This window comes from Gymnodraco acuticeps, unplaced genomic scaffold (assembly GCF_902827175.1).
Source record: "Gymnodraco acuticeps unplaced genomic scaffold, fGymAcu1.1, whole genome shotgun sequence".
In the NCBI taxonomy this organism is placed as follows: Eukaryota; Metazoa; Chordata; class Actinopteri; order Perciformes; family Bathydraconidae; genus Gymnodraco; species Gymnodraco acuticeps.
This window is the reverse complement of record NW_022990559.1, coordinates 530,806-557,224: the sequence shown is the minus strand read 5'-3', so window position 1 is coordinate 557,224 and position 26,419 is coordinate 530,806. Positions and strand designations below refer to the sequence as shown.

Below are 26,419 nucleotides of genomic sequence, written 5' to 3'. Positions count from 1 at the left end.
TGAAGGGAAACAGATGATTGTATTTATTTTGGCATAAGAAAAGACACACACACACACGCACACACACACACACACACACACACACACACACACACACACACACACACACAACCTTATCACAGGAAAACTGCTGCCACATAATCTGCAATACCTGGGAAGACAGAAGGATGGGGTATTAATCCATGAGGGGGGGGGGGAGTTGTCACAGCAACACACAGATAGAGACCAAACTGAAAGAAGATATAAACTGGAACTGACAAGAGTCAAAGATAATACTTACCACAAACGTTTCCACCAATTTTTATATACACATAACCCTCGTTCCCCCATGCGGTTCCCCAGGAGTTTTGTACAATCCAGTATGGAACATCCCCTTGGACAGACAACATGCATTTCAAGATTGAATTATTTACAGAGAAAGGAGCACTCGGGGTGTGTGTGTGTGTGTGTGTGTGTGTGTGTGTGTGTGTGTGTGTGTGTGTGTGTGTGTGTGTGTGTGTGTGTGTGTGTGTGTGTGTGTGTGTGTGTGTGTGTGTGTGTGTGTGTGTGTGGCAACCACTTTAGACTGTTACATAATCACCCCATATCCTTGTGTAATACCCACAAAACACAAGTATGTGTGTGTGAAATAATTCATGTTAGGGATTATACAATACTGATGTGTGTGAACTATGTCAAGAATGAAAGAGTGAGGTAGCTTTGATAATGTTCTGCTGATACCGTGTATCTTCAAAATGGACCTTTTAGAAACCTTCTGATTTTGGGACACAGTTAAGGGGTAACTGTCTGATTAATCAGAACGTCTATACTGAGAAGTCTAACGCAACATGAAGAAGTGCACACAAGAGTTCATGTTTGCCAACCCAGCTACTCATTGATCAACGTGGACAAAGTTGTACCGAAGGGGCAAATACTAAAGGTGAAATAATTTCAAATCCACACACTGTAAATACAGCTAAAATGTCAAAGTTTCACATCGTGCTTTCAATTCCTATTGGCTCTTAAAGTTACAGAAATATGACATCTTCACAAAGCAGTTCTACTTATTTCCAGGGTATTTTAGAATTGTGTGCTGATGCCTTCTACCAAAGTACAAAGTAAGAGTGAGCCAGTCCCTAAATTGAAAAAATAAACCTTAATTTTAAGTGGAAACATGCACTTGATATAAGAAATGTATAATTTAGGACCTGTGTAATAAACTAAACAGCTTGCTAAATATTATTCTCATCATGATATAGGATTTAATCAGGGAGGATGAGAGAGTCTACTCTGGAGCCGCAACATATTTTTACCTAAAAAAACCTTGCCTAGTGCAGATTTAAATTACTTTCTCAGGCCCTGGGGATTGCAAAAACAAACTTCATGACCTAAAAATGTAAATCCAGCTCCAGTAAAATACAACACCCTGGCTCTCTTTCTTGAATAACAATGAATTCTCATGCCAGTGCAGTGACAGATTGTACCGATAGTGTTGTATCCAACCAGCAGGACAGCATGGTTAGAGTGCTGGCTGGAGCAGTGGTGTTGGATGACTCCACCCAGGTAGTCCTGCCAGCTGACAGCATCCACGACCACAGCCAAGGGCCCCCGCTCCACCAGCTGACCCATCATCGCCTCCTCCTGACCACTGAGGAGGAGTAATGGAAAACGTTTACTCTGGGGGCAGAAGACTGGCCCTGTGATTACACTTGTTTGTGTCATCGTCATATGAACCATACTGTTGAGTCAGAATTGATCAGGATACTGTGTGGAGGTTATTACTTTACATTACATTTACATTTAGAGCCGACTCTTTTATAAAGCGTCTTAGAATAAGTGCCAAAACCATAAAGATTCAAACCACGGAACAACAAAGAAAGTGCACATATATTCACTTCAAGCTATGCATACCATGCTGGTGAATTTATATCAAGGCCTACATTTATTTATTTGTATTTAATTACAGGACAGTTTATCCAGTTTTACTTATATTTAACAGGGTCTATTTTTTCTTCAATTTTCTCAGGATCAGCGTCTAACCTCTCTCCCATTATTATTCATAACATTTTTTATTTTGCTCATTATCTCTGTTGCACATATGCAGGCACACTTTGACGCCCCATCTTGTCATTCCAGCAGATGATTCCCACTAGGGATATCTGCCATGCCCTCCTCTGCCAGGTCCATGACATGAGGGGCATGAAGTCTAGGCCTGTGCCAACACTATAATGAACTAGAAGGGCACCTGGAAAGTCTCCGCCAAGGCCATTTCCAAAATGAAATATAAAGTGTGTATCCGCCCTATGATGTGGATCTCCTGCAACATTTAAATGGGTTTGTCCTTTGGGCAATGCTACAGTCTGCTAACTAGTTTCATAACAATCAAGCCAGTAATCTTTTGGTAATTATGGTGACAAACTGGAAAGCTGAATATATAACCTCCTTGGAGCAGTAATAATAAAGCTATTATACACTCTATTTCTGGTGAGGTTGAAACTTTATGATCCTGTTTTTCTTTATGAGCCCCCTGAGTCTCGATGCCCTCAATGACCCAGCACTCTTTCTGAAGAAGAGGACAGGTCAAAAGCACACTTTCATAATGGAAAAAGATCATTCTTAAAATAAAGAGGTCTTTTAGTATAAGCATGACATTAACTCGGTTTGAAAACAATTGGATTTTTCCTTTGCCCTGCTTTTTGGTTCTGTCTTAGAAACATTAAAAATGTATCACCTCTCCAAATCTTCTAAATGAAAAGCTACATCCAACACACGCTGTATGTAAGGATATTAATGAATTAAAAAAGAATGGTTTATAAAGTTGGCAAATGTTACAGCCTTGAAAACTCTGTTTAATACAAATTAAAACTTGAATCCACTCTTTCATCATGGAAATACAACACGATAACACACACTAGACAGTAGATGCATGAGAATGAGTCACGATCCCATTCAATATTAAATAAAGAAAATCTGATTTACTCAAGGTAACTCTGGAGTAGTCATTATGGCCAGAGTTGAGCACCTTTGTGCTACTGAGCACTGCACGTCTGTGTTGACACAGTAAACATTATGGTCTGTAATTGCGCACGACCAACCCCCCTCCCCTCCCCTCCCCTCTGTCCTTGGTACTTCAAAAATTAAAAATCCATGTGATTTTTTTATGAAAAGCGCTTTTGATTTGTAGCCTTGATAGCTTGTTGATGACTTTTACCTGAAGTCATGTGCAGTGAAGTTCTTCACAGAAACACCACCATGTGACTGAGAGAAGAAATGGCAGATGCCTGTCTCGGCCTTGTAGGGATACTCTGACTGAGGCACCAACTTCACTCGGGTCTAGAAAGAAAATGTATCTCAGTGAGTGTGTATCAGAATACAAAGTACCCATGTATCTTGTTTGTGAAAAGATCCAGGCAGTTTTCTAATTTATGTCTGACTAGAGACGGCAATCTTATTTTGCTTACTGCCTCTACATATCTCTCTAATTAAAGTACATGACAGTTTTACCTGATTTTTAGCTCAAGCTAAATGGAAATACCTTCCCGCAGGTTTGCATTTCTATAAAGTCACTTTTATCTTGTCTGTGAAGTATTGCAGGATTTTTTTCCTAGCTTTGTACTTACTGTAAACGACTTGTGAAGCATCGGTTGAATCCATGAACATATGTTTAAGGTCTTTGATGATGTAAACATATCAACATACCTGCTTCAACCAATCCAGGGCCTGATATGTGGATCCTCCATTGCATCCTTTATTTCTGAAGGAGCAGTCGAGAACCTGCTGCACACTGAGCTGCTGCAGCTGAGAGCCTCCTATAGCGTGGACCGATTGTATGGCACCGACCACACTGAAGGCCCAACAACTCCCACACTGCAGAGGGACATTTAAAGGAATGAGGAAAACAGAACTACAACTAAAAGAAGTTTAAGGAACGACACTCCAAAGATTAATCATATCTTATTATACCCATATAAATGTCATTTTGCTTCTCCCCATTAACAGAGATGTAGGTGTCTCTCTGTGTCTTGGTTAGTGTCTATCACTCATTTAGGAAGATTTGTTCCCAATTAGAGCCTTTTCTTATCAAGCTCCACATTTGTGGAATCAGCTTCCAGTTTGTGTTCGGGCGGCAGACACCCTATCCGTTTTTAAGAGTGCGCTTAAGACCTTCCTTTTTGATAAAGCTTATAGTTAGGGCTGATTAGATTCAGCCCCTAGTTTTGCTGATATAGGCTTAGTTTGTCGGGGGACATCTTACTTCTTCCTTCTCTCTGTCTATACCTGTGTACTCTCATGTTCCGATTAACCCAGCTTCCCCAAATGTCTTTCTTTTTGGTGTCTATATACGCCGGGATCCGGAGTCATGGATGATCCTGTGTCTCTGGAAGTTTTTCCTTGTACGATGTGAGGGTCTAAGGACAGAGGGTGTCGTATTGTCATACTGATATTCTGTACAAACTGTGAAGTCCACTGAGACAAATGTAACATTTGTGATATTGGGCTATATAAATAAACATTGATTGATTGATTGAATTATAACAGTAAATGTAATTGCATTTGGAATCAAATAGAGACAGGGTTCTACAGTGAGTGTGATGAGGTTAGAAGACGTCTGAGTTTGTTTTCTGCTGCCCTCTACTGGCAGAAACAGCTCAGGCGTTCACATATTTGATGGCAAAAGTTGCCCTAATACTACAGATTAAATGCAGATTACACTGCTTTCCACAATCCACGTATGGTATAGAGAAGAATTGTGTAAGGGACTGCATATTTCCCTGTATTACATTTGCCAGGCAATCTCATTTTCTAAAGCGCATCAAACTCTGCTCAGTTCAGCATAAATTCCCCTAAATGTGATGAAAACCTGAGCTCTCTGTGTAAAAATCCAATTTTGTGTTGCTCACTATGGTTCCATGGCTTTAAAATCAATACTGAAACCAAAATCAGTTGATATTGCTTGGAGATAAGTATGCGCCAAGTATACAAAATATTAGGGGCTCTCCTTGAGTCATAAAAGTGGAATCAAGATAAAGGGAAAGTGAATTTATGAAAACAATTTGTGAGATGTTAGCGGCTTGATATGTTGTGTCTTTGTGCGTGGCGGTACTGCATTTTATTTTCTGTCTATCAATCTGTGTGGTAGAAACTCATCTCAGGCATTTTAATAGACCAGAGAACCAGAGAAAATAAATAGAAAGTCTGCGCAGAGCAGATTGTTAGCGGAGTTTGGTCATGTACACACTCTCCCTGGAGGGATACGCCTTACCTGGATTCAAGAGAACTACATATATTATGGTGTAGGATGTTTGCTCTATGGGGTATGTATTTCCCTCAGGACAACGGTCTCACGGTGAAAATATCATACCCGCCTGCAAGTTGACTGACTGAAGAGATAAATGACAAAAAGAGCGCAACGTGTGACCCTTCACTGAGGACACGCAACAGCTCCATCTTTATAATAGTCACATTTAAGTGCCTAGTTTGTCCTTTGACCAATATTAAAGCGCCTTCCACTCAAATATGTAGTTTGCTTAGTGGGACTCAATGTTTGTCCTTCACTGCTCAGAAGTATATCCTTGCTCACTTTGATAATACAAATATGTGCTAACCTCGAATCTGTCAGGTGTGTCCACGTCCAAGATGGTCTTATTTCACAACGATTTTGAAAGCCGTTCATACTGTGTGATGTGAAGAATTGAACTCACTTGTTTCTTATCACATTTTCTAATTGATATTTGTGTTAATAAGCGTTGCTTATTAGTTTGGAAGTAACCCAGCGGTGTCTCTGTAGCTACACTACCCTCCTAGTATCCAGTATATCTATCATATTCCTGTGTAAACCTTACTGCTTCTTGGTTCTGGACCGGGGCCACCACCACTTTGTCCCTCCAGTCAAATTTGACAGGGAGTCCTTCTGTCTTCAGTCCAGAGAAGAGAGGCGCTCTGTCAGCATGCGCTCGCAGGAAGAGATCTGTGGATAACAGATACAGTTCAAAGTCTATCCTGGATAACAAAATGCATGTAAACAATGACTGTGCAGATTCAGCCAAGTTGTCCACAGGGGTGAGATGCTCAGTTATCCAAATCCTCAGGATACAAAATAACCAAATACATTTCATTTTTTATGTGACAAAACTTCAGCCTACCTCTGAATTCCTTCTGAGAAAAGTCGGAGAACCGGTTAATGCCATATTCTGCAGACTGTGGTACTGTGGAGAATGAGTTCAGGTATGCATGACGCTTTGTTGAGTTCTGCAATAACACACATGACAGATTAAGGGTGAGTAAATTAACTGAAGGAGCATAACAATCAAGGTAACTCGATAATAATTGTATTTGTTTATTATATTCTTGATAACACAACATGAGTGAGTCTGAAATAAATCCCACAAGCTATTTACATCTAAGTATCTAATCACTAACATTTATTCAAGTATTGTCATTTTATTTTCCTTCAGTATTTTAATTTCCAACTATGTAACATTTGAACAACAGTGGCCACGAATGTCCTTGAGTCATAAAGCTAATTAACTGATTCAGGAATGTCTCTTATACACGAATAACTTAATATTACCCACAATAGCAACCATAAACTGTCATACCAGACAGACAGTAACGTTTTGAATTATGCAAGGGTGTTTTACTGCTTATTAATTACACTTGTATTTGTTACTTTTTTTGTTTTTCAGTATGTAAATGAAAATGTCAATTGCAGGACTTTTAGGTATTGCCTCTAAATGCTTGTAATAACATGGCTCTTTGCATACTAATCTACAATCAAAACATTATTTGTAAATATTTCAGATAATTGATTTGACACAAAAACACATTAAATACAATTCCTTAATTTAGTGGGTGTGCCAGTAGTGACGTGTGCAGCAGTTTGTTTAAAGACGACAGTTGAAGCGTGTGTATGGGACTAAGTGATGGGGAAAACGAGTTTCTCATTGCTGTACGTCTGTGTCTCCCTTTGGTTCTTATCGCTTACCTGGACATTAAGATGCCGACTTTTAAACTCCTCGCTGTTGACTTTATAAAAGCGGTGAAACTTCTCTGTGAACGAGTCGAAATCTTCTGCAGAGACATTAAACTTCTTCTCCGTTTCACCCGATCTCACAAACAGCGGAAAGAGGAGAGTGGAAACGGTCACTACTACAACCAGATATGGATGTCCGCCCCTCATTTGAACAAGAAATATCGGTTGAAAACATTGAGGGTTTCAAAGGGAAGTAAACACAACAGCGATGTTGACGGAAACAGTGAGGTAAAGCTACAGCGCATGCGCAGCGATCGATAGGCGCTTAAACAGAAAGTAAACACCAGTCACAGGAAGGAGGCACTCAAATAATTTAATAGTGTTCAAATAAATACATACATTAATACATAATACAATGAGATGATACCAGGTATCCAATTGGAGATCTGTACATGACTTTTTTTACTTTAGTTATCAAAACGATTTTTTAAAAGGCGTAGGCTATAACATTATACAGAAATTAGGCCCTCATTATCTGTCTAATGCCACATGGTGTAGTTTCAGAATAATGTTGAAAATAATGTATACATTTGAAGTCTAAATGTATTTAATCTCTTGTTATCTCATGTATCTATTATTACTTACTATCATGAGTATAAAGATATGCAAACATCATTTTAATTATTGTGTTATCGAATGTATCCTGATTTCTTAGAATTTTACAATTTGAAATGACTGTGGATATGTTAAAACAATGTAATCCAGAATTAAATAACCATAATGAGTTCAAATGTATGCACAAAAACGATCACTCTTACTTCAGGAACAGGTACCAGTGAGTCAAATTGAATGTGTATAACTTCTGAACACACACACTGTAGACTTAAAAAAAAAAAAAAAGCCCTGCAGCTGCTACTGTGCCTGAGAGCAACTACTGCAGTCTGTACCAGGCAACCAGCCAGTTCCCTGGGAGAAAGGTAGTCTACTCTTGTGCTTTTTACAGTGGCATCTGATCCTGCATACTCATAACCAAAGCCCCTCTGTTACGTGTCGAAGGAAATGTCAGGGCCAACAGAGGAACTTGCAAACAACTCCTTCGCGGCCCGGTTGTCCAATGTTTACCTCAGCATTTTGGCACTGTTCTGCTTTAAGCTCTTCATTAAGGTGTCTCTTAACTTGCTGACATACTTCTACATTGTCCGTGGGAACCGTAAAGAGGCTGCCAGGATATCAGCTGAGTTCTATGAATATGGACGACACAGTGAGTACTCCAACAACCTTAATAAGGGGTTGTTTATGTCTTGGGGTGGCTTCTGTGTCCGACAAACTGCAACATTTTAAGCATGCATATCTGTGTATACAATACAACTGTGTTTACATTGTACACCAATAAATCAATCTGCTATAATCTTAGCTCACACATTGCCACACAAATCCACACACACACACACACACCGTTTCCATGTTTTCAAATGAGATATGAACGCGGCATTGCTAATCCAATGAGTATAAGAGTCAGTAATTACATTTACATTAATACAAACTGTAGATATGAACGAAAGCCTACTTTTCTTTCATCAGCTTAATAGCTACTTAGGAATCCTGAGCAGTACATTCAATATTAAACGGAGACACTGTAGGCTGGCAGCACTTTTTCCCTAATGTATTAATAGAACATAGTCATGATACCCCCCCACCCCCATCCTGCCCTAGTTTCCATTCCCAGCTATGCAGTGCAACCCTTTCGACTCAGACAGCAACCAAAACAACACTCCACACTCTCAGAGCCAGACACTTCCAAGGCACATTTTGAAGGGAGAAGGACACAACGACAACATAATCTTTATCTATCACACAAGACGATGTTTAATTTAAAGTGGACCTACTCCATGGAATACTAATTAGCTTAGCTTAGGGTGTTAGTCACGGTTCTGTAGATATGGTCTTCCTTGTTATAAGAAATCTGTTTGATGTCTTTAGCTGGGTCTTTTATACTCAAATTTCAAATTAATGTCACTCAAGGAAAACAGGCCTCATGAATAAAAGAGCTTGAGTTTAATAAAGAACATTAAGCCGATCATTATCTATACATTATGATTACAATTAAGTAAGGTCAGTAATGTGGAGAAAGCATTGGCTGTTATTCTGGACAAAGGCTCAAGTGTGCTAATGAGATTTTTTTTGTGCAAGAATTACACCGAATGGCCACAGCCAATTTCTCATGTTTATATTAATGTCTTGTGTGATCGGAGTGTTAATGTGCTGAGTTTACTGCATTAGGAATATGAAAGCCTCATCAGTCACATAATTCATGCTGCCCCTTGCATTAACTCCTTGAAAATGAAGGGTACAACATGACACTCATTAACATATAAAGATAATGGAGAATTAATACATTTAGATTTGGGGTTGGGATTTCATTACCCAGCTGTAATTTCATTCAAATAATGTTTATAATATTATAATTTATCTTGGAAAAACCGGATTCAATAAGACAGAAAAATCAGGGTAAGTAAAGTAAGATGTGGACATTAAATACAAATAGTTTGCACTGGCACATTATGTACATTTTGTATATCTATTATATTCATTTAACATAACAAAGCATAACCAAATCTGCAAGCGCCAAACTATAACATACTGCATGTACCATTTCTCGCTCTCATTATCACACCAGGGAAGCACAGAATATATGTGTGTGTGTGCAGTGTACTTAAGAGCTTCTGACTAATATGTACTTGTGCTGTTTTTAACCTATAATTATATTTTGTTCTGCTGCAATTATTGTTAATATTGCTCTGGATAAAAGCATCAGCAATAATGCACGTAAATGTACAGCACTGAATTGTTATTCTCGCTGCAGTATCCTGGGTGGACCGCTCCCCCCTCCACGATGCTGCGAGTCAGGGCCGCCTCCTGGCTCTGAGGAATCTCATTTTACAGGTGAACAGTTATGTGTGTGTGTGTGTGTCCCACCTGTACATGTGGGGGTGTGGTGTAACTGTCCCTAGTGCAATTAAATGTGAATCAGTGCCTTTGTAGACTCCGATTTTAGATGTTGAAGAAAAAAGGAGTTTGGATGAAAGTAAGGAGCATCTAGGGTTATCTGGGATACATGTAATTATGTAATTGGAACCTGAAAAACACATTTATCTATGAAATATGTTCAACTAGACTTATTTGTGTTCTCATTGCAAAATGTTGACATTCCTAGTCAAGTTACGGCTGAGAATGCCTCGCTCTTTTAAGTGGAACAACATTGTAGAACCAGATCTACATGATTTTGCATGATCACACTAGATATTAAATAAGGGCAGAATTATGTGGCAATATTGGTTGCTCAGGTTGTTAGTTATAATAGGCAAGTCTACAAAACTTGGTATGTAGCCAGTCAACATCTGTCCATAAATACTAAATCTTGTATTAGGTGAAAAGCTGGTGTAAGCTTTCAATTACCATGACTTTCCAATCCTAGAACATACATAGTTAAAACATGTTTTTATACTTAATACATCACATTACTACCATAATAACAGTTTTACATAACAATACAGTAGCATCAGTTGCTAATGGAATAACAAATAAATGGTAGTGAGCCCTTTCAGCTACAAAGCCAACAATGCCTTTGTCTTAACTCAAACAAGCCCATGACAAAACATTGATATCATTACAGTATTTTGCATGGTAATTTATTTAGCCCTTCTATTGGCTCCGACCTTAATTAGCAAGCGTATTAATCTCTATTGTTCGAATGTGACTGTACAGCATAGTTTGTCAATTACTGTCAACCATAACTGAGGCGGATGGGTCTGTATTTAGAAAATAAGATAAGCTTTATTGATGTTCTTGTAATTCCTGGTGTTCACCAATAGAGGTTAACAAAGGTCAAGTATTGCTTAATGCTCCATGTGACAATACATTTCTGTTTGATTCTGTTTCCAGGGTCACAATGTGAACGCTCTGACTATAGACCATGTGACACCCCTTCATGAGGCCTGTGTTGGAGACCATGGCGCTTGTGCAAGAGCTCTCATTGAAGCAGGGGCAAATGTAAGTCACGTACTGTCCTTTAATGTAGCTATGCTTCACAGGTCAAATATCATTTATATGGCTGAGGAAATCTGGGGAGAAGTAGGCCCAACAAATGAGCAACGCTGCTCTTCTTCTACAGTCCCAGTAGAGCTATTAAGTTGTTGTTCCCCTTCAACTCTTCCCCCATGCTGTTGCTATTAGTCAACTGGTGAGGTTAAACAAGGTCTAAATATAACCATTTAAAAACATGTGTTTACAGGTCAATGCTTCTACAATTGATGGAGTCACACCGCTGTTCAATGCCTGTTCAGTGGGCAGTGTGGCATGCACTGAGATTCTTCTGCAAAATGGAGCAAAACCCCAGAGCCTTATATACAATCCATCACCAATCCACGAGGCCACAAGCAAAGGTGTGTTGCATTACGACAGAATGCATTAACTAATACAGTATATCAGGTCGTTTTTTATTGACTTTTTAAATATAGTGTATATCTAAACAGTTGTTCTGCTGTCACAAGTTCAGGTTTAAGGCAATACATTTACGCAATTAACTAATATTAGATGTATCTGTCGTACCAAAATACGATTCATTTCTACTCATCCCAGCTTATCCTGTCTTTCAACCAGCTTTGTGTCCTTTGCTGTGCTATAAAGCACTTTGTAACAACCTGCACTGTGAAAAAAAGCTTTAGAATAAATCCCAACGTGACCCGAGCAGACAGCTTGGAGAATGATCTTGCATTGTCACTTACTGATTACTGTCTTCATGCTCCATTACTTCCAGGGCATTACGGCTGTGTTGAGGCTCTGGTGACTTGGGGGGCAGATGTGGACATGCACATTCCTCACCTGGGCACAGCGCTCTATACGGCCTGCGTCTGCCAAGAGCTGGAGTGTGCCAGGAAACTCCTGAGGGAAGGTCAGCTCGCAGCTCTCTGTGGATCTTTGCATATGCATATGTCCTGTATGAACATTCTCACACAGAAACACAAGCTCATTTATTCTGCTCAAAAAGGAAATAAACACATGCATGTGCACTGGATTTTAAAGACCTCTATAAAAGCATTTAGACCATGAAACTCAATGTGCCTGCCAATACTGCTGGCTACCTTGGACTGAATAAAAAAAAAAGGCACATACATTCTCACAGGGCTGTTTGAAAGTAATTTTCTGGGAAATGTTGGAATTGTTAGGTAGAGGGCAACAGGGGAAAGCAGTTATATGACATGTTAAATAAGAAAATAGTCACAAAAGTATTTCTGGGTTACAATGAAAAACATATTTTGATTTTGAAACAGCGGGCGTGTTTGACGTTGAAGCTTTTCCATCTCAAATGTGTCTAGCATGGATAATCAAGTTGTCTTACACACAGGTGCAAGTGTACAGAAAGGCAAATACCTGGATTCCCCCTTACATGCAGCTGCAGAAAAAGACTGCACAGCTGTGGTGAAGCTGCTGCTGGAGTTTGGTGCAGACATTAATGCCAGGAACTCAGATTGTCAGAGGCCAGTAGACGTGGCTCCACCCAGCAGTCTAACAGAGGGATTCCTACTGATATACGAAGGTACAATCACTCTTTTTTGTATACAACTACACACCTATGTTAACGTATAGTTTGCCTATTTGTTGTATTTATGTTTGTGTTTAAACAACTACATCAAATTATATAAAAGTTGTAATTTATTTTTTTATTTTTTATCTCAGCTCGACGCATGACAGTGCTGAAATGCCAACTTAAAAGGGCCGTATTATGCTCATTGTCAGGATTGTATTTGTATTCCGGCTTCTACTGTGACACGTTTTCATGCTTTAACGTTCAAAAAGTGCTTTAGAGGGAGAGAAACTCCCTCTGGTGTGATCTTAGGGATTTCAGGCTTTGCAAACCATTTACATGCACACAAACCTATATAACACACTACAGGAAAGGGAAAACCCAGAATAGCATAACAGGGTTGATTATTTTCTTTCAGGATTCTTTTGGAATTGTTAGGACAATCTAATATAAATGCTTCATTGTCTCCTTTTGAATAGCTACGCCTCGACTGCTGGGCCAGATGTGTCGTCTGTGCATCAGGGACTGCGTGGGTTGTGACAGACTCCATCTTCTCTCCAACCTTCCCCTGCCTTATAGACTGAGGAACTACCTGCAGTACAAATGACAGGCAGTCAAAATGGGACTGGCAGAAAAGAGCCTTTGTCATTGAGTGCAAATGAACTCTCCCTATTTTTAATTTTAGCTAGCAGTTAATTGGTCACTGAGTATCTGGCAGTACCACGCTGTGTCGAGCTAGCCTGCCTATGTGCTTGTGGAACTGGATGAATGTAAAGCAGGGGGTTAAAAGAGTCCGTGGCTTAACCTTCCCTGGATACATTATGGTTAAAAGGTATTATTTCACATGTAGGTGTGCCGTGAAGATGCCCTAATAGTTGCAATAGCTACCAGGGAGTGATGCACTTTTGAAACTTTACATGAATATGATGTCGGATAAAGACATAATGTATGTGAGTGAGTATTCATAGGTAGGCATTTGAGATATAATGCATTGCACACTACTAGAAGATTACAGATTCAGATTTCTGAAACCTGGTGCATTCCTAAATAAATTATGTGTTTTAGTCTGTGTTGTTAATGCGGTCTGACTTAGAGCGGCAGTGTGGGAGAATTAATAATGCAAACATTTTAAAAACAAAAATAGTTGACATGTCTAAGCCTGGATTACTGAGTAGGCTACTGATAACTGGAGGTGGCTGACTTTTCGTTAAATCCCAAATGGAAAATGAGGGAGTGGATCAGCAAAAATGTCTATTGCTGAGACAATAGCTAGTGCCACAGTTAAATAAAGCTGAATAAAGGAGCAGCATGAAAACATAATAAATATTCATAATATTCAGCCTCAGAGTCTCACATTTTGAAATAGTTTCCATTTTGAGGTTGTAACATAGGTGTATTCATCTGTGGTGGAAGAAGTACCCAGATCTTTCCACAGTGTAGAAATACTCAAGTGGAAGACATCTTAAGGCAGGGGTGTCAAACTCAAGGCCCGTGGGCCAAATCTGGCCCGCAACCTCATTGTATGCGGCCTGCAAGAGCTTGCAAATAATATTATATCCAATGCAATTGGTGTAATTGTTGAATATTTGCTTTCAATTATTTGCCCTAGACCTCTGCTTTCAGACGTAGTTATTACCAGAACTGATAATAATCCAATGCAGAGCCAATAATGTAATATAATACATTATTTAATATATATTATATATTTATATATGTATATTTATATAGAGAAGCCAAGACTGTGCAAAGCTGTCATCAAGGCAAAAGGGGGGTCATTTGAAGAATCTCAAATATAAATCATATTCTGGATTTGTTAACACTTTTTTGTTTACTAGATAAATCCACGTGTTCTTTTATAGTTTTTATGTCTTTAGTATTAATCTAATGTAGAAAATTATTTAAATAAATAAAAACCTTCGAATGAGAAGGTGTGCCCAAACTTTTGACTGGTACTGTCTATTTATATAGTTACAACCGGCCCTTTGAGTGTAACCATAATGCTGAAATTGAGTTTGACACCCCTGTCTTAAGGCATCTAAAATGTTACTTAAGTAAAAGTAGAAAACTAATAGCATCAAACTATACTCAAAGTAACTAAACTAAAAGGTAGGACTATGTAGAATTGCCATTTTTATCAAATTCAGGAAAAACTATTTTTATTTTGCAGCTGGAAAAGTTGTAGATTTATTTAATGACTGTTTATAATTAAAATGTATCAGTCAATTACATTTTTTAAATACAAATATGAACCTGCAAAGTAACTATTAGCTAATCTTGTCAAACAAATGTAGTTAGTCAAAGTACAATATTATTTTCCAAATTGTTGAAAATACCAAAATAACTACTCAATTAGGCTACAGTACTTGGTTACTTTCCACCACTAGTAGGCCTATTAATCATATACTGGTATTAATGCAATTCAGTATAATATCAAGGTCTTATTTTTCTAATCAATATATTTAAATTAGTAAAATTATTAGATTGGAATTAATTTAAAACCTGTATAAATGTAACACCCTCTGAAGGGCCGTAAACAGTGTCGTGTTGTTGTCATGGTTATACAAACAAAGAACGATCACGGCGTCAAGCTGTAGCGGACCTCCACTTGCATAGAGTAATTTACAGAGTTAGCAGTACACAAACGGTTTACTTCTAGATTTCATCGGGCTTGGAGCATCATGTCTTACCCACAGTCTCCCAGGAAGGCAGGGATGCCAAGAGAAGTGTTGAAGTGGCTGCAGAGCCTCGAGCTGTCAGTTTATCCGAAGAATGTGCGCAGGTAACGTTGAAAAATGACATGTAATTAAACTTCAATTTAGCTAACCCAAACACTTAGCAGTGCGCAATAATGAAAACCAAATCCAGGTCAATGTATATACTTTGTAAGTGGGACACATGTAGTTGGAAAGTCCTCAGTGAAATAAGTTAACTACAGGTTAGCGTTGACCGTTGTTTCAATGGGATTCAGCTAACCTAGCTGCTAGCTACTTACCATTTAATGTAGGTAGTTGAAGTTAGCTTGTTTTTTAATTGTGACGCAAATCTTGATTAGTCATTGCATTTAAAGGATAGGTTAGCGGGCTAAATGACTTGAAATACAACCAAAAGTAACGCCGATTTAGTGGTGTAAAGTACCTAAGTACAATTTTGAGGTACTTTACTTGAGTATTTCAATATTTAGCTATTTCGTACGAGGCCTACTCCACTCCAATTCAGAGGTAAATAGTGTACTTTTACTCCACTACATTTATTTAATACATTTAGTTACTTTGCACCATTGGATTAATCATGTGAAATATAAACAACACTTAAATAAGACTTTAGTTACACTACTAGAGTAACATTCACTAGCTACCCTGCAGTACACAAAGTCATTAAAACTAGCTGCACCTTTACCACATTAATTCACATATTAATTCACATATTAATGGCTCAATAAATATAGTCAAAACATTAAAATATATTATTCTGAAATGGGTCAATTTGCATAATGAGTACTTTTATTTTTGGTACTTTAAGTATATTTTGATGTTAATTATTTGTGTTGTTTTATTTAAGTAACATTTTGAATGCAGGACTTTTACTCCTACATTCAAAATGAGTGCTTCTTGAAAAATAACCAAATCAATCCATGGCGTTAGTGAGCATTAGCTTATGCTACACAACTAACAACTCTGGATAGCTTGGTCTTTTTCACGTGTTTGACAGTTGCTCTAGTCCAGGGGTTCTAAAAGTTTTGATGAGTGAGGGCCAATTTAGGTACCCAATATTGGATTGAGGGCCGCCCAAGAAAAAACGGAACACAACATAATTCCAAAACAAATCCTTTCTTTATTGTACTAACCAATTATACATACAGTATATATTAAGAACTTGCAGAGGACACAACGTTGGATTATCTACTACAGACAGTGACTATAGCTAAAGTCGCTAGCTAACTCCCGTTTTCTGATTCTGATAACTAACAGATTTTCCGCTTAACCGCAACTCGCGAGATGCCTAGTTGCCATGATGCAACCAGTAGTCTAGCAAACTTTCCACAAGCTGTCATTCATAATTTAGGAATGACAACCCAGGGGGCGCAGTTTTACCATTCTTAAATTCCATTCTAATTCTTACTAGATACGAACCATGGAGGATTAAAATATAACGCATGCATTTCAGCGTGTCACATTAACTATCGCGGGCCGCCAGAAACATTTCCGAGGGCCGCCATTGGCCCGCGGGCCGCACTTTGAGAACCCCTGCTCTAGTCATTATGATTGAGTGACAAATACTTTTTATTTTTGTTATCATGAAAGGGCCTCACTGAGATGAAATATCTCTTTGTCCTCTTGCACCACAAAATCATGAAAAGGAGGAAGACATATGAGACATAATTCACAATGTAAGACTACATATGAATAGACAAATCAAGGATCACACAACAGATCAGAGAGAAAACATCAGTGCTTTCCAATGGTGTCCGGACAGCATCAAAGTGGATTGTAATGGTAGAATAAACTCAGTTTGTTATCTGCGCTTTTTATTTTTTATTTCCAGAGACTTTTCTAACGGTTTCCTTGTGGCAGAGATATTGTCTCGTTATTACCCCCAAGACTTTCCAGTGCATGCATATGACAACGGAGCATCACTGGCTTCCAAACAGAGGAACTGGAGACAGATAGAGAGGGTAAGAGGAGGAGAACATCTACAAATATAATGAGCTGGCATAAGATGTATCTTTGTTCTGTCGAGTTGGAATGTGGTTTAAATGTGGTTTATCTTTCCCTTGTGTAGACTACTGAATTATCATGAAAAATGAAACTACTTGAATGTGTCCAACCCACATGTTGTGATGTAGCGCAACCAAGGACACAAGAGAAAACCTTAAATATCAATTCATTGAAAGTAATCTACACTGAAGACCCATTATGATAATTTCCTTCATGTACTACTAGAGGGATCACAATCAGATGATTACCAATAGTTTATATTTTAGTCTTTACAGAAGCAGAATCTGCACTTGATGAAAGACGTCATTGATAGAAGCATCCACTGCAAACCAGGAGCAGCTGAGCTGTTGGTGCAGGAGGTTTACACTCTTCTAACTAATCAGAGGTAAGCGTTGATTGGGAGTGGGGCAGGAAATGAACACAGTTCGAGGCATAAGCATTACTACAAAAGTAACAATAAGACACATAACATCAGGCCTGGCTGGAATAGGTATGTAGCTGAGTATCATGCTGAAGCCTGTGAAGCCACCAAATCATGGGCTATGGCAGGCAGACCCAGACAAGGGTCTGTTTGAGTACAAGAAGCTTACTAATGCAAGATACAAGTATGCTATTCGCTTCATCTGTAAAAATGAGCAAGCCATGAGGGCCGATTCCATGGCTAAGAAGCTAAGAAGTAACAATGTTATGGATTTTTGGAAAGAAGTGAGGGCTAATAATAAATGCAAAATATCTCTACCATGCACTGTTGACGGAACATCTGGAACAGACAACATTGTGGAGTTATGGCGACAGCGTTATAGTACCTTATTCAACTGTGTCCAAAGTGAACTGTATAGGGTAGATGATATTGATAACAATGAGTCAATGGTGATAATTGACTATGACAATGGCTATAAACAAGCTGTCGGACAACAAAGCCAGTGGTGTAGATCATATTTCTGCTGAACATCTTAAATATGCCAGTGTAAAGATAGCTCCTCTTCTTTCTATCTGCTTTACTGCCTTTATGAGTCATGGCTTGTTACCAGACTCAATGTTGTCTGTTCTGTTGGTGCCAGTTATTAAGGACAAAGCCGGTAAAGTGGGAAGCCTAGACAACTATAGGCCCATAGCGTTAGCCAGCATACTGTCAAAAGTCCTAGAGAGAATTCTGCTGGACAGATTAGATGACTTTATTAACTCAACAGATAACCGTGGCTTTAAGGCTAAACATGGCACTGACCTGTGTATATACGCCTTAAAGGAAGTAGGTAATAACTCCTCAGTTCTTATGTGTTTCATTGATGCTTCTAAAGCCTTTGATCGTGTTAATCATAGGAAGTTATTTGTTAAGCTGAGTCAAAGAGGGGTGCCCAAATACATTGTGAGAGTTCTGGTCTACTGGTATGGCCACCAGACTATGCAAGTCAAATGGGGCAGTAGGGTCTCAGCCCCATTTGGGGTTAGCAATGGTGTCAGACAAGGTGGAATTATGTCCCCAGTTCTTTTTAACCTCTATATTGATGATCTGTCCAAGCGACTGAAAGCCTGTAATACTGGATGCATGCTTGGTAGCACTCTAGTGAACCATATTATGTATGCAGATGATCTTGTTGTGCTGAGTCCATCTAGCGCTGGTCTTCAGCAGCTTCTTGCTGTTTGTTCTGTGTATGGTGTGGAGCATGACATCAAATACAACGCCAGTAAGAGTGCTGTCATGATCTTTAGAACCAAAGAGGATAATGTCTGACATTTCCTGATTTTAAATTGTCTGATATTAATCTTAGTGTCTGTAATAAATTAAAATATCTTGGACACTTTATTACAGAACAAATGACAGATGATGAAGATATTTATAGGCAATGCCTCATGATGTATGCACAAGCAAACATTCTCCTACGTAAGTTTGGTGCATGTACAGATGGAGTGAAGATGTCTCTGTTCAGAGCATATTGCACACCGCTCTAAACGGCACATATGTGGTCAAACTACAGAAAAGCAAGTTTACGGAAACTTCAAGTAGCTTATAATGATGCCATGAGAATATTGCTGAAGAGACCTCGATGGTCTAGTGCAAGTGAAATGTTTGTGGCTGCAGGAGTCAATACTCTACAAGCTGTTTTAAGAAATCTTATGTATAAATGTATTTGCCGGCTTAATGACTGTGATAATGAAATCCTCTTGGCCTTATCGAACATAAGGTTTAGTACTACACGCTACCAATCGCAGCTGTGGAGACATTGGTATAGTTGTCTCATTGTAGGACACTGATTTAAATTATTCTTAAACTATGAATTATTTGTATGCTGTGTATGTAATTTATTATATGTAATGTCTTGTCTTTTATCTGGACCCTGAGTCTGTAATAAAGTTTTCATTCATTCATTCATATTAAAAAAATCCTCAGCTACTTATTTTGTAACCAGACAGATAGCAGTATTTTATATTGGTACATGAGAAAGTTGTTAAGGTGATGAAGCTCAAAGTATCCCAGTGTTGATGTTCTTTGCACGTTTTTTTTTACTGATAAATCAATTCAGAAGTAGGTTCCTTTTTATCATCAACACCGTACAATCTGACTTTTTTGCCATCTGGTAGGTATGCTAATCCTTAAGTCTCCCTTCTCAGTATCAGAGATGTGCAGGGTCCACAGTCAGACTTCACTGATGAGGAGTACCAGGAGCTTCTGCCCGCAGTGGCCCGCTCCACAGCCTCCAGAGCAATCAAGAACAACCTGAGGATAACGGAGATCATGGCCGAGCCTGACATCAGCACCAACCAGAGGAAGACAGAAGCCATCCTGCGCAGGCACCTGGAGCACAAGGCTGCAGAGAGGGTTAACAACCCTGGTGAGCCACCCAGATATTGGGCTTTCTGTAGGGGCATACATAATATTAGAACTTTTATGTAATATCTTTCTTTGGTTTGGGGATAGGACGATTTAAAGGGAGAGCTAATCTGGGTCGGCTGGCATCCAGAAATCTTGTGCCATCAGGCCGCAGAGATGAGTGCTTTGCCAAATCTGAAGGCACTACATCAAGTAAGTGTTACGTTTCATATTCTCTCTCAACATTAGCCAGCAGAAAATATTGATTATTCAAATAAATGCTGCTTGAATGCAGTTTTTGGTAAATCATGAACGTTTTTGCTGAGACAGCGAAATGTCTAATCTGTCTATTTTCCAATGTCTTTTTTAGAGGTGTGCTCCTCATCAACATGCAGAGGAGCTGCTGTTTCCTTTAAGGAGATAAAGGTGCACCAGCCTGTCAGACATTCCCTAATTAACAATTAAAGGAACTAGATGGAGAACATTGCTAAATGATTGTACTATTTTGTGTGTCATTTAATATATGGATGTGTTTTTTCAAAAGTTTAGCCTGTTTTGATTGTTATACCTCATACATTACTGGACTATAATTTGTTGCAAAAGACAGAGGGCGTGACTGTCTGTCATGGTTTATGTAATATCAAGGACTCAACCAGGTTTGGCCTATGTCAGTTTCTTCCAGTAGGTGGCAGCATTGAGTTACGAGCAGAGCTTACATCCACTGCTGTGCCGTATGTTGACAAAAACAGGAAATTAAATGTGCACATAATGCTTCTGCTATTGCAGCAACACTTTTGTCTATCTTGTTTCTCATTTAATTATTACTATTCCTTATTTTTCTAGCCCTTTGTTGAATAGATGTCAACACATATATGGACTGTGTCTTTATCCGGAGTATTGGTTGATGAAACACTGACCTTTCGAAGGTGTGGATGGCTAAAGGCTAAACATGTTTTATCTGTGAATATGTCTTTAAAAGGCCTGTGGTAACACAAACTGTTTTTATTATGTCCATATTTAATTTCTAGGCAATTTCTTGCGGGCCCAAGGAATACGATAATCCATTTTAGATATTCTCCTTAAGTTTTAACATATCACAATCCCACTGGTGGAAAGTAACTAAATGCACTTACTCAAGTGCTGTACTTAAAAGGTGCAGTTGATAACTGATGGCATTCAGCCTCTAGATGGCGCACTCCCCTGCCCTGTCCATTGCATTCACATTTAAACATATCAACCATTTCATACCTGTTACCATTTTTGAAATCATTTATTCACAATCTTAATATTTGTATTTTAGAAAGGGCCATACTTTTATTCTAAACATTTCTAAAAGCTATGTGGTTTTTATTGTATTTTCTATAATTGTAATATACAAATGTTATCAATGTAACCTTTATTTAAATGTGTAAGGTCATTGTTTGTAACTTAATGCTTTATTCATTTGACAACTTACGATAGAGTCACTTTGTAGTTATAGATTATTATCATAAAAATATCAACCATTAAATGAAGATACATTTTATTAGATTAGGCTCCAGCAAAATAACAAGTGATTACAATTAGCCTTACCAGCTGCAACCTTAAAGTGATTAACACATTCATTCATCAATCATTATAACTCAATATTATAAATATATGAATAGGACATTTTACACTCTCAATGAGAACCTATATTTTGGTTACTTTAGGTATATTAAGATGTGTACAATTACCTAATTAAAGTTTTGAAATCAGGACATTTACTGGGAAAATATGGGCCAATTTGATCATGGATCCTGGGTTTGTTGGATGACTTGACAGGCAGATCATCAGCGCTAGAGGCACCATATGTTCCTCCCTTTAATTGGACCACCTCCGGGTTTTGTCGCATCACTTTATCTGTGCCTTCTGTACACCAATAACTGCATATGCACATGTCTTGACGGACACATGTTGAGGTTTTTAATTATTCAAACATTGTGAGGCTGTCACAAGAGAGTAGTGTTCCTCATGGTCTGGTGATGATTAGTTGTTTTCTCCACAGTTTCTTACAACACAATGCACAGTGTAGGATTTCTCATGAAGCACAATCAAGTTAACCTTTACGTTGAAGCTAATAATGAAAATGTAATGTTTTTTTTACCTCAAAAAGCAAACAAATGTAGGAATGGTGATTACAAACGCACACTGTGTATCTAACTAACACAACAACTGCACATTTTCTTTCCTGATACATTGTCCTTATTGTGCTGTGAGTGTGCACTGAATCAATCTGCATTAACAGAGTTGTCTGATGTTGTTACTGTATATTAAACCATCTCACTAATGTGCTTCATGGTTACTGCTGGTGCTACATTAAACACAGCATATACAGTGGGGCAAACAAGTATTTAGTCAGCCACCAATTGTGCAAGTTCTCCCACTTAAATAGATGAGAGAGGCCTGTAATTTTCATCCTAGGTACACTTCAACTATGAGAGACAGAATGGGGGGAAAGAATCCAGGAAATCACATTGTAGGATTTGTAATGAATTAATTGGTAAATTCCTCGGTAAAATAAGTATTTGGTCACCTACAAACAAACACGATTTCTGGCTCTCACAGACCTGTAACTTCTTCTTTAAGAGCCTCCTCTGTCCTCCACTCGTTAACTGTATTAATGGCACCTGTTTAAACTCGTTATCAGTATAAAAGACACCTGTCCACAACCTCAAACAGTCACACTCCAAACTCCACTATGGCCAAGACCAAAGAACTGTCAAAGGACACCAGAAACAAAATGGTAGACCTGCACCAGGCTGGGAAGACTGAATCTGCAATAGGTAAGCAGCTTGGTGTGAAGAAATCAACTGTGGGAGCAATTATTAGAAAATGGAAGACATACAAGACCACTGATAATCTCCCTCGATCTGGGGCTCCACGCAAGATCTCACCCCGTGGGGTCAAAATGATCACAAGAACGGTGAGCAAAAATCCCAGAACCACACGGGGGGACCTAGTCAATGACCTGCAGAGAGCTGGGACCAAAGTAACAAAGGCTGCCATCAGTAACACACTACGCCGCCAGGGACTCAAATCCTGCAGTGCCAGACGTGTCCCCCTGCTTAAGCCAGTACATGTCCAGGCCCGTCTGAATGTGCTAGAGAGCATTTAGATGATCCAGAAGAGGATTGGGAGAATGTCATATGGTCAGATGAAACCAAAATAGAACTTTTTGGTAAAAACTCAACTAGACGTGTTTGGAAGGAGAAAGAATGCTGAGTTGCATCCAAAGAACACCATATGCAAATACGAAAGTATTACAATCCCAGAGTACTGATGACCAGAGTATAAATTGTTACACTTTGGAGTAGAATGGACATAAAGTACACTTCTCAGAGTGCACCAGAACCTCTCTTTGGTGTTGATTCTTTGTGTGGTGTTGGTGTTGACTTGTGTAGTGTTTATTCTGGGACGATGGACTCCCTCAGAGTATATCTTTGCATTGAGTCTGTCCGGTCCGCATAGATTTTAGGTTTCGATTCGTCATCAGATAGGCCGCGCCTTCTCATTGGTTTAACGCAGCCTCGTGACCCTCGGCTTTTTGAAAATATTCTCCAGGAAAAACGCGACCGTGACCGTTACAGATTGATGCAAAAGTTAATTCCATGGATCGAACACGGCAACATTTCTCCGCAGAACTGTAACGCTAGGTAAGTAGACACCAAGTGAATAATTCTGAATATTCATATTTGTCTTATTCTTTTAATTTGTATAACTAAACAACTAAACATGATAACGTTAGCAAGTATAATATTTGTGACGTTATTGCAGCGGTAACGTTAGTCGTAGTCAATCAGATTAACGTTATTCTGACAACGAAATATGTGTTTATTTGCTATTTTAGCTGCCGCTCCCGTGTTAATTGTTAGGCTTGTTAGTGACAGGCTTCATTCACACTGACTCAGGGGGAAAACCGCTCCTCTTTCCAATCATTCGACAGGGGGTAACGTTACGGAAGTGCCGCAGCGGCCTTGAATACATGTGTTTTTAATCGATAATCAACTCTAGTCTGCAGGCACCGTTTGAAATAATGAGACCGTTAACATTAGCAGCTGTTAGCTTAGCTACCGCCAATTTACGTTACTCATGTAGATTGAATGATTTCGAAGCTCTCGCCTCCCGCCTGATATAATGTTGTTAACTAGGGGTGGGCGATACCACACAATCTGGAATCGATCCGATACCAAGTATTTCAGGGCCAGTATCGCCGATACCGATACTTTTCAAAATGAAAAACGTCTTATGTACTTCCATGTAGGGGAGAGCTGCATGACATGATTTTTGAGCCGAATGCATCATAAATAGACTAAATACGAATTCATTTTCAATTAAAGACAGGACAGTTTTTATAGACAAATAAAAGTTTTACTTTTGCAAATGTAAAGTGCAAATGTGAAAAATAACAATAGGCAAGTACAAACTGCAGGAGAACAATGAATTATGTATAACATTATAACAACTTATGCATTAACAGAAAAAGTGCATACAATACCAATCTTAGTTGGTCCTTAACTTGTAACCCCTGTTGGGCCCCTGTTGGGCCCCTGTTGGGCCCCTGTTGGGCTCTGTTCCTGTTGGGAACCACTATAGGTTTTTGTTCAGAAACAATATCATGTTTACATTTTTCGCTTTCAGTACACTTCTTCTCTGGCACACTAACTGTCCTGCCTTTGAGAAAACCCTTTCTGCAGGTACAGATGATGCAAGGACTCCCATGTGTTTCTTTGCAAGCTTGCTTAGAATGGGGAATTGTTGCTCCTTATTTTTCCACCAAAGTAGGTGGTCTTGATCCCGTGGAATTACCTTCTCTTCTGCGAAGTGGCGCATTTCGATGATGACATCGCTGCCAGTCGTGCGATGATGCTGGGATGCAACCACTTCAGTGTCAAACTCTGCCCATATCCCACCTTTTGCAGTTGGTGCATGTGGGGATGCAGCAGCCCCTACAGGGGAGCTTGAGGTAGGAGGAGCTATTGCTGATGAGGCAGAGCTTGTGCTGAGGTTGAGCTTGAGGTGGTAGGTTCAGGGGCTGACTCTGAAGTGGCTGAGGTCTGGTTCACTAACTGCATGTCATTCATGAGTCGCATTTTCAATGTTTCCACTTTTCCTGTGTCGCGGAACCCAAGGTTTTTGAATCTTGTGTCCAGGAAGGTGCTGGCAGCGAGACCATAACAGCCTTCGATACCTTTGAAGCGACGTTGGCATTGCACTGACAGCTCAGCAGCTAGCTTGCTACCTTTGCGCTCATACATTCCAGTTGCTCTCAGAAGGAGTGACACAAGGGGAATCACTTTTGATACTGAAACATGTTTTTCAGTCGATATCTCCCTTGTTACCTCTTCAAAGGGTCTCAGGGCATCAATGGAGAGACTGATATTGGCCCAATCCTCATCACTCAAGCACAGTGAGCTCTTTCCAAGAAGACAGAGGACTGTGGTAACAGTTTCCTTCTGCTCACATAGTCTCTCAAACATATGGAACACAGAGTTCCACCTTGTTTCGACTGATTGGATCAATTTGTGGTTTGGGATCTTCAGCTGATTTTGCATTTCTTTCAGCCTCTCTACTGCTCTTGTGCTGTGGTGAAAGAAGGACACTATAGCACTGCATCTGTGCTGGATGTCAAGTACATCAGGAAGTGCCTTAATGGAGTCTTTTACCACTAGGTTCAATGTGTGTGCAAAACATGGATAATGCGCCCAACCTGCTTTGCGCACTGCAGCAACCATATTGGCACCATTATCAGTGACTACAGCCTGAACCTTGTCAGTTATGCCCCATTCATCAGTGATTCTTTTCAACTCTGAGCAAATGTTGAGAGCAGTGTGTTGTCCTGCAAAACTACACGTTTCTAGGACATATGTTTGCATTTGCCAGTTCTCGTCAATAACATGGCATGTGACAGTTAAATATGCCTCTGTGGCTCTTGATGTCCACATGTCTGTTGTGAGTACAACACTGTTTGCATCATCCAGATACTTCTTCACTTTTGAGTGGCATTCTTCATACATTGCTGGTCATTTCCCTTCCATGAAAGTTTTCCTACTTGGAATCTTGTAGCATGGATCAATTGTCTTTACAAAATTATTAAAACCCTCATCTTCAACCACAGAGAGAGGCTGCAGGTCCTTAACAATCATCTCTGCTAGGCTTCTTGTTATTTCCAGAGATCTTTTGGAGTCACCTAGAATTAAATAACAAAATAATTAAAGATGTTCTTATTTCGGTTGCATATTTGGGACACTTTTTGTTTTCATAGTAGCCAACAATTTAAAGTCAATATACAATAAACAATAGTAACCTAGTAGGTTACTATTGTTTTATTGTATACTATA

The 26,419-nt window shown here is 39.1% G+C and overlaps 3 protein-coding genes across 5 annotated transcripts; 2 read left to right on the top strand and 1 right to left on the bottom strand.

The window, feature by feature from the left end:
* Positions 1-6: 6 nt before the first annotated feature.
* ctso (cathepsin O) lies at positions 7-7,230 on the bottom strand. The gene is made up of 8 exons (XM_034227618.1): positions 6,965-7,230; positions 6,123-6,228; positions 5,823-5,947; positions 3,679-3,846; positions 3,191-3,312; positions 1,464-1,627; positions 281-373; positions 7-151 (listed from the first exon to the last, which is right to left on the bottom strand). The coding sequence occupies exons 1-8, from the start codon at positions 7,157-7,159 to the stop codon at positions 117-119; spliced, it is 1,008 nt and encodes a 335-aa protein (XP_034083509.1). The 5' UTR covers positions 7,160-7,230; the 3' UTR covers positions 7-116.
* Positions 7,108-13,600, top strand: asb5a (ankyrin repeat and SOCS box containing 5a). 3 transcript variants are annotated; one of them, XM_034227620.1, is made up of 8 exons: positions 7,108-7,240; positions 7,956-8,213; positions 9,816-9,895; positions 10,895-11,002; positions 11,244-11,394; positions 11,769-11,903; positions 12,357-12,548; positions 13,016-13,600. In XM_034227620.1, exons 2-8 carry the CDS (start codon positions 8,012-8,014, stop codon positions 13,141-13,143), a joined length of 996 nt encoding a protein of 331 aa, XP_034083511.1. In that variant the 5' UTR covers positions 7,108-7,240; positions 7,956-8,011; the 3' UTR covers positions 13,144-13,600. The 3 variants fall into 3 exon arrangements, with proteins under 3 accessions (XP_034083511.1, XP_034083512.1, XP_034083510.1); XM_034227621.1 differs by having other exon boundaries at positions 7,228-8,213; positions 12,405-12,548; XM_034227619.1 differs by having other exon boundaries at positions 7,228-8,213.
* Positions 13,601-15,079: 1,479 nt separating this feature from the next.
* Positions 15,080-21,815, top strand: spata4 (spermatogenesis associated 4). The gene is made up of 6 exons (XM_034227629.1): positions 15,080-15,315; positions 17,079-17,208; positions 17,518-17,636; positions 19,862-20,082; positions 20,169-20,273; positions 20,431-21,815. The coding sequence occupies exons 1-6, from the start codon at positions 15,215-15,217 to the stop codon at positions 20,523-20,525; spliced, it is 771 nt and encodes a 256-aa protein (XP_034083520.1). The 5' UTR covers positions 15,080-15,214; the 3' UTR covers positions 20,526-21,815.
* Positions 21,816-26,419: the final 4,604 nt, after the last annotated feature.

Bases quoted from the DNA above. Each gene is read 5' to 3' on its own strand.
- asb5a (XM_034227620.1), top strand. From the start codon at position 8,012: ATGTCAGGGCCAACAGAGGAACTTGCAAACAACTCCTTCGCGGCCCGG. The intron at 8,214-9,815 runs GTGAGTACTCCA...TTCTCGCTGCAG, and splicing joins CTATGAATATGGACGACACA to TATCCTGGGTGGACCGCTCC. The intron at 11,904-12,356 runs GTCAGCTCGCAG...TCTTACACACAG, and splicing joins CAGGAAACTCCTGAGGGAAG to GTGCAAGTGTACAGAAAGGC.
- spata4 (XM_034227629.1), top strand. From the start codon at position 15,215: ATGTCTTACCCACAGTCTCCCAGGAAGGCAGGGATGCCAAGAGAAGTG. The intron at 17,209-17,517 runs GTAAGAGGAGGA...TTTATATTTTAG, and splicing joins ACTGGAGACAGATAGAGAGG to TCTTTACAGAAGCAGAATCT. The intron at 20,274-20,430 runs GTAAGTGTTACG...TGTCTTTTTTAG, and splicing joins ATCTGAAGGCACTACATCAA to AGGTGTGCTCCTCATCAACA.
- ctso (XM_034227618.1), bottom strand. From the start codon at position 7,159: ATGAGGGGCGGACATCCATATCTGGTTGTAGTAGTGACCGTTTCCACT. The intron at 5,948-6,122 runs GTAGGCTGAAGT...TGTTATCCACAG, and splicing joins TTCTCAGAAGGAATTCAGAG to ATCTCTTCCTGCGAGCGCAT. The intron at 1,628-3,190 runs GTAAAAGTCATC...ACTCCTCCTCAG, and splicing joins TTCACTGCACATGACTTCAG to TGGTCAGGAGGAGGCGATGA.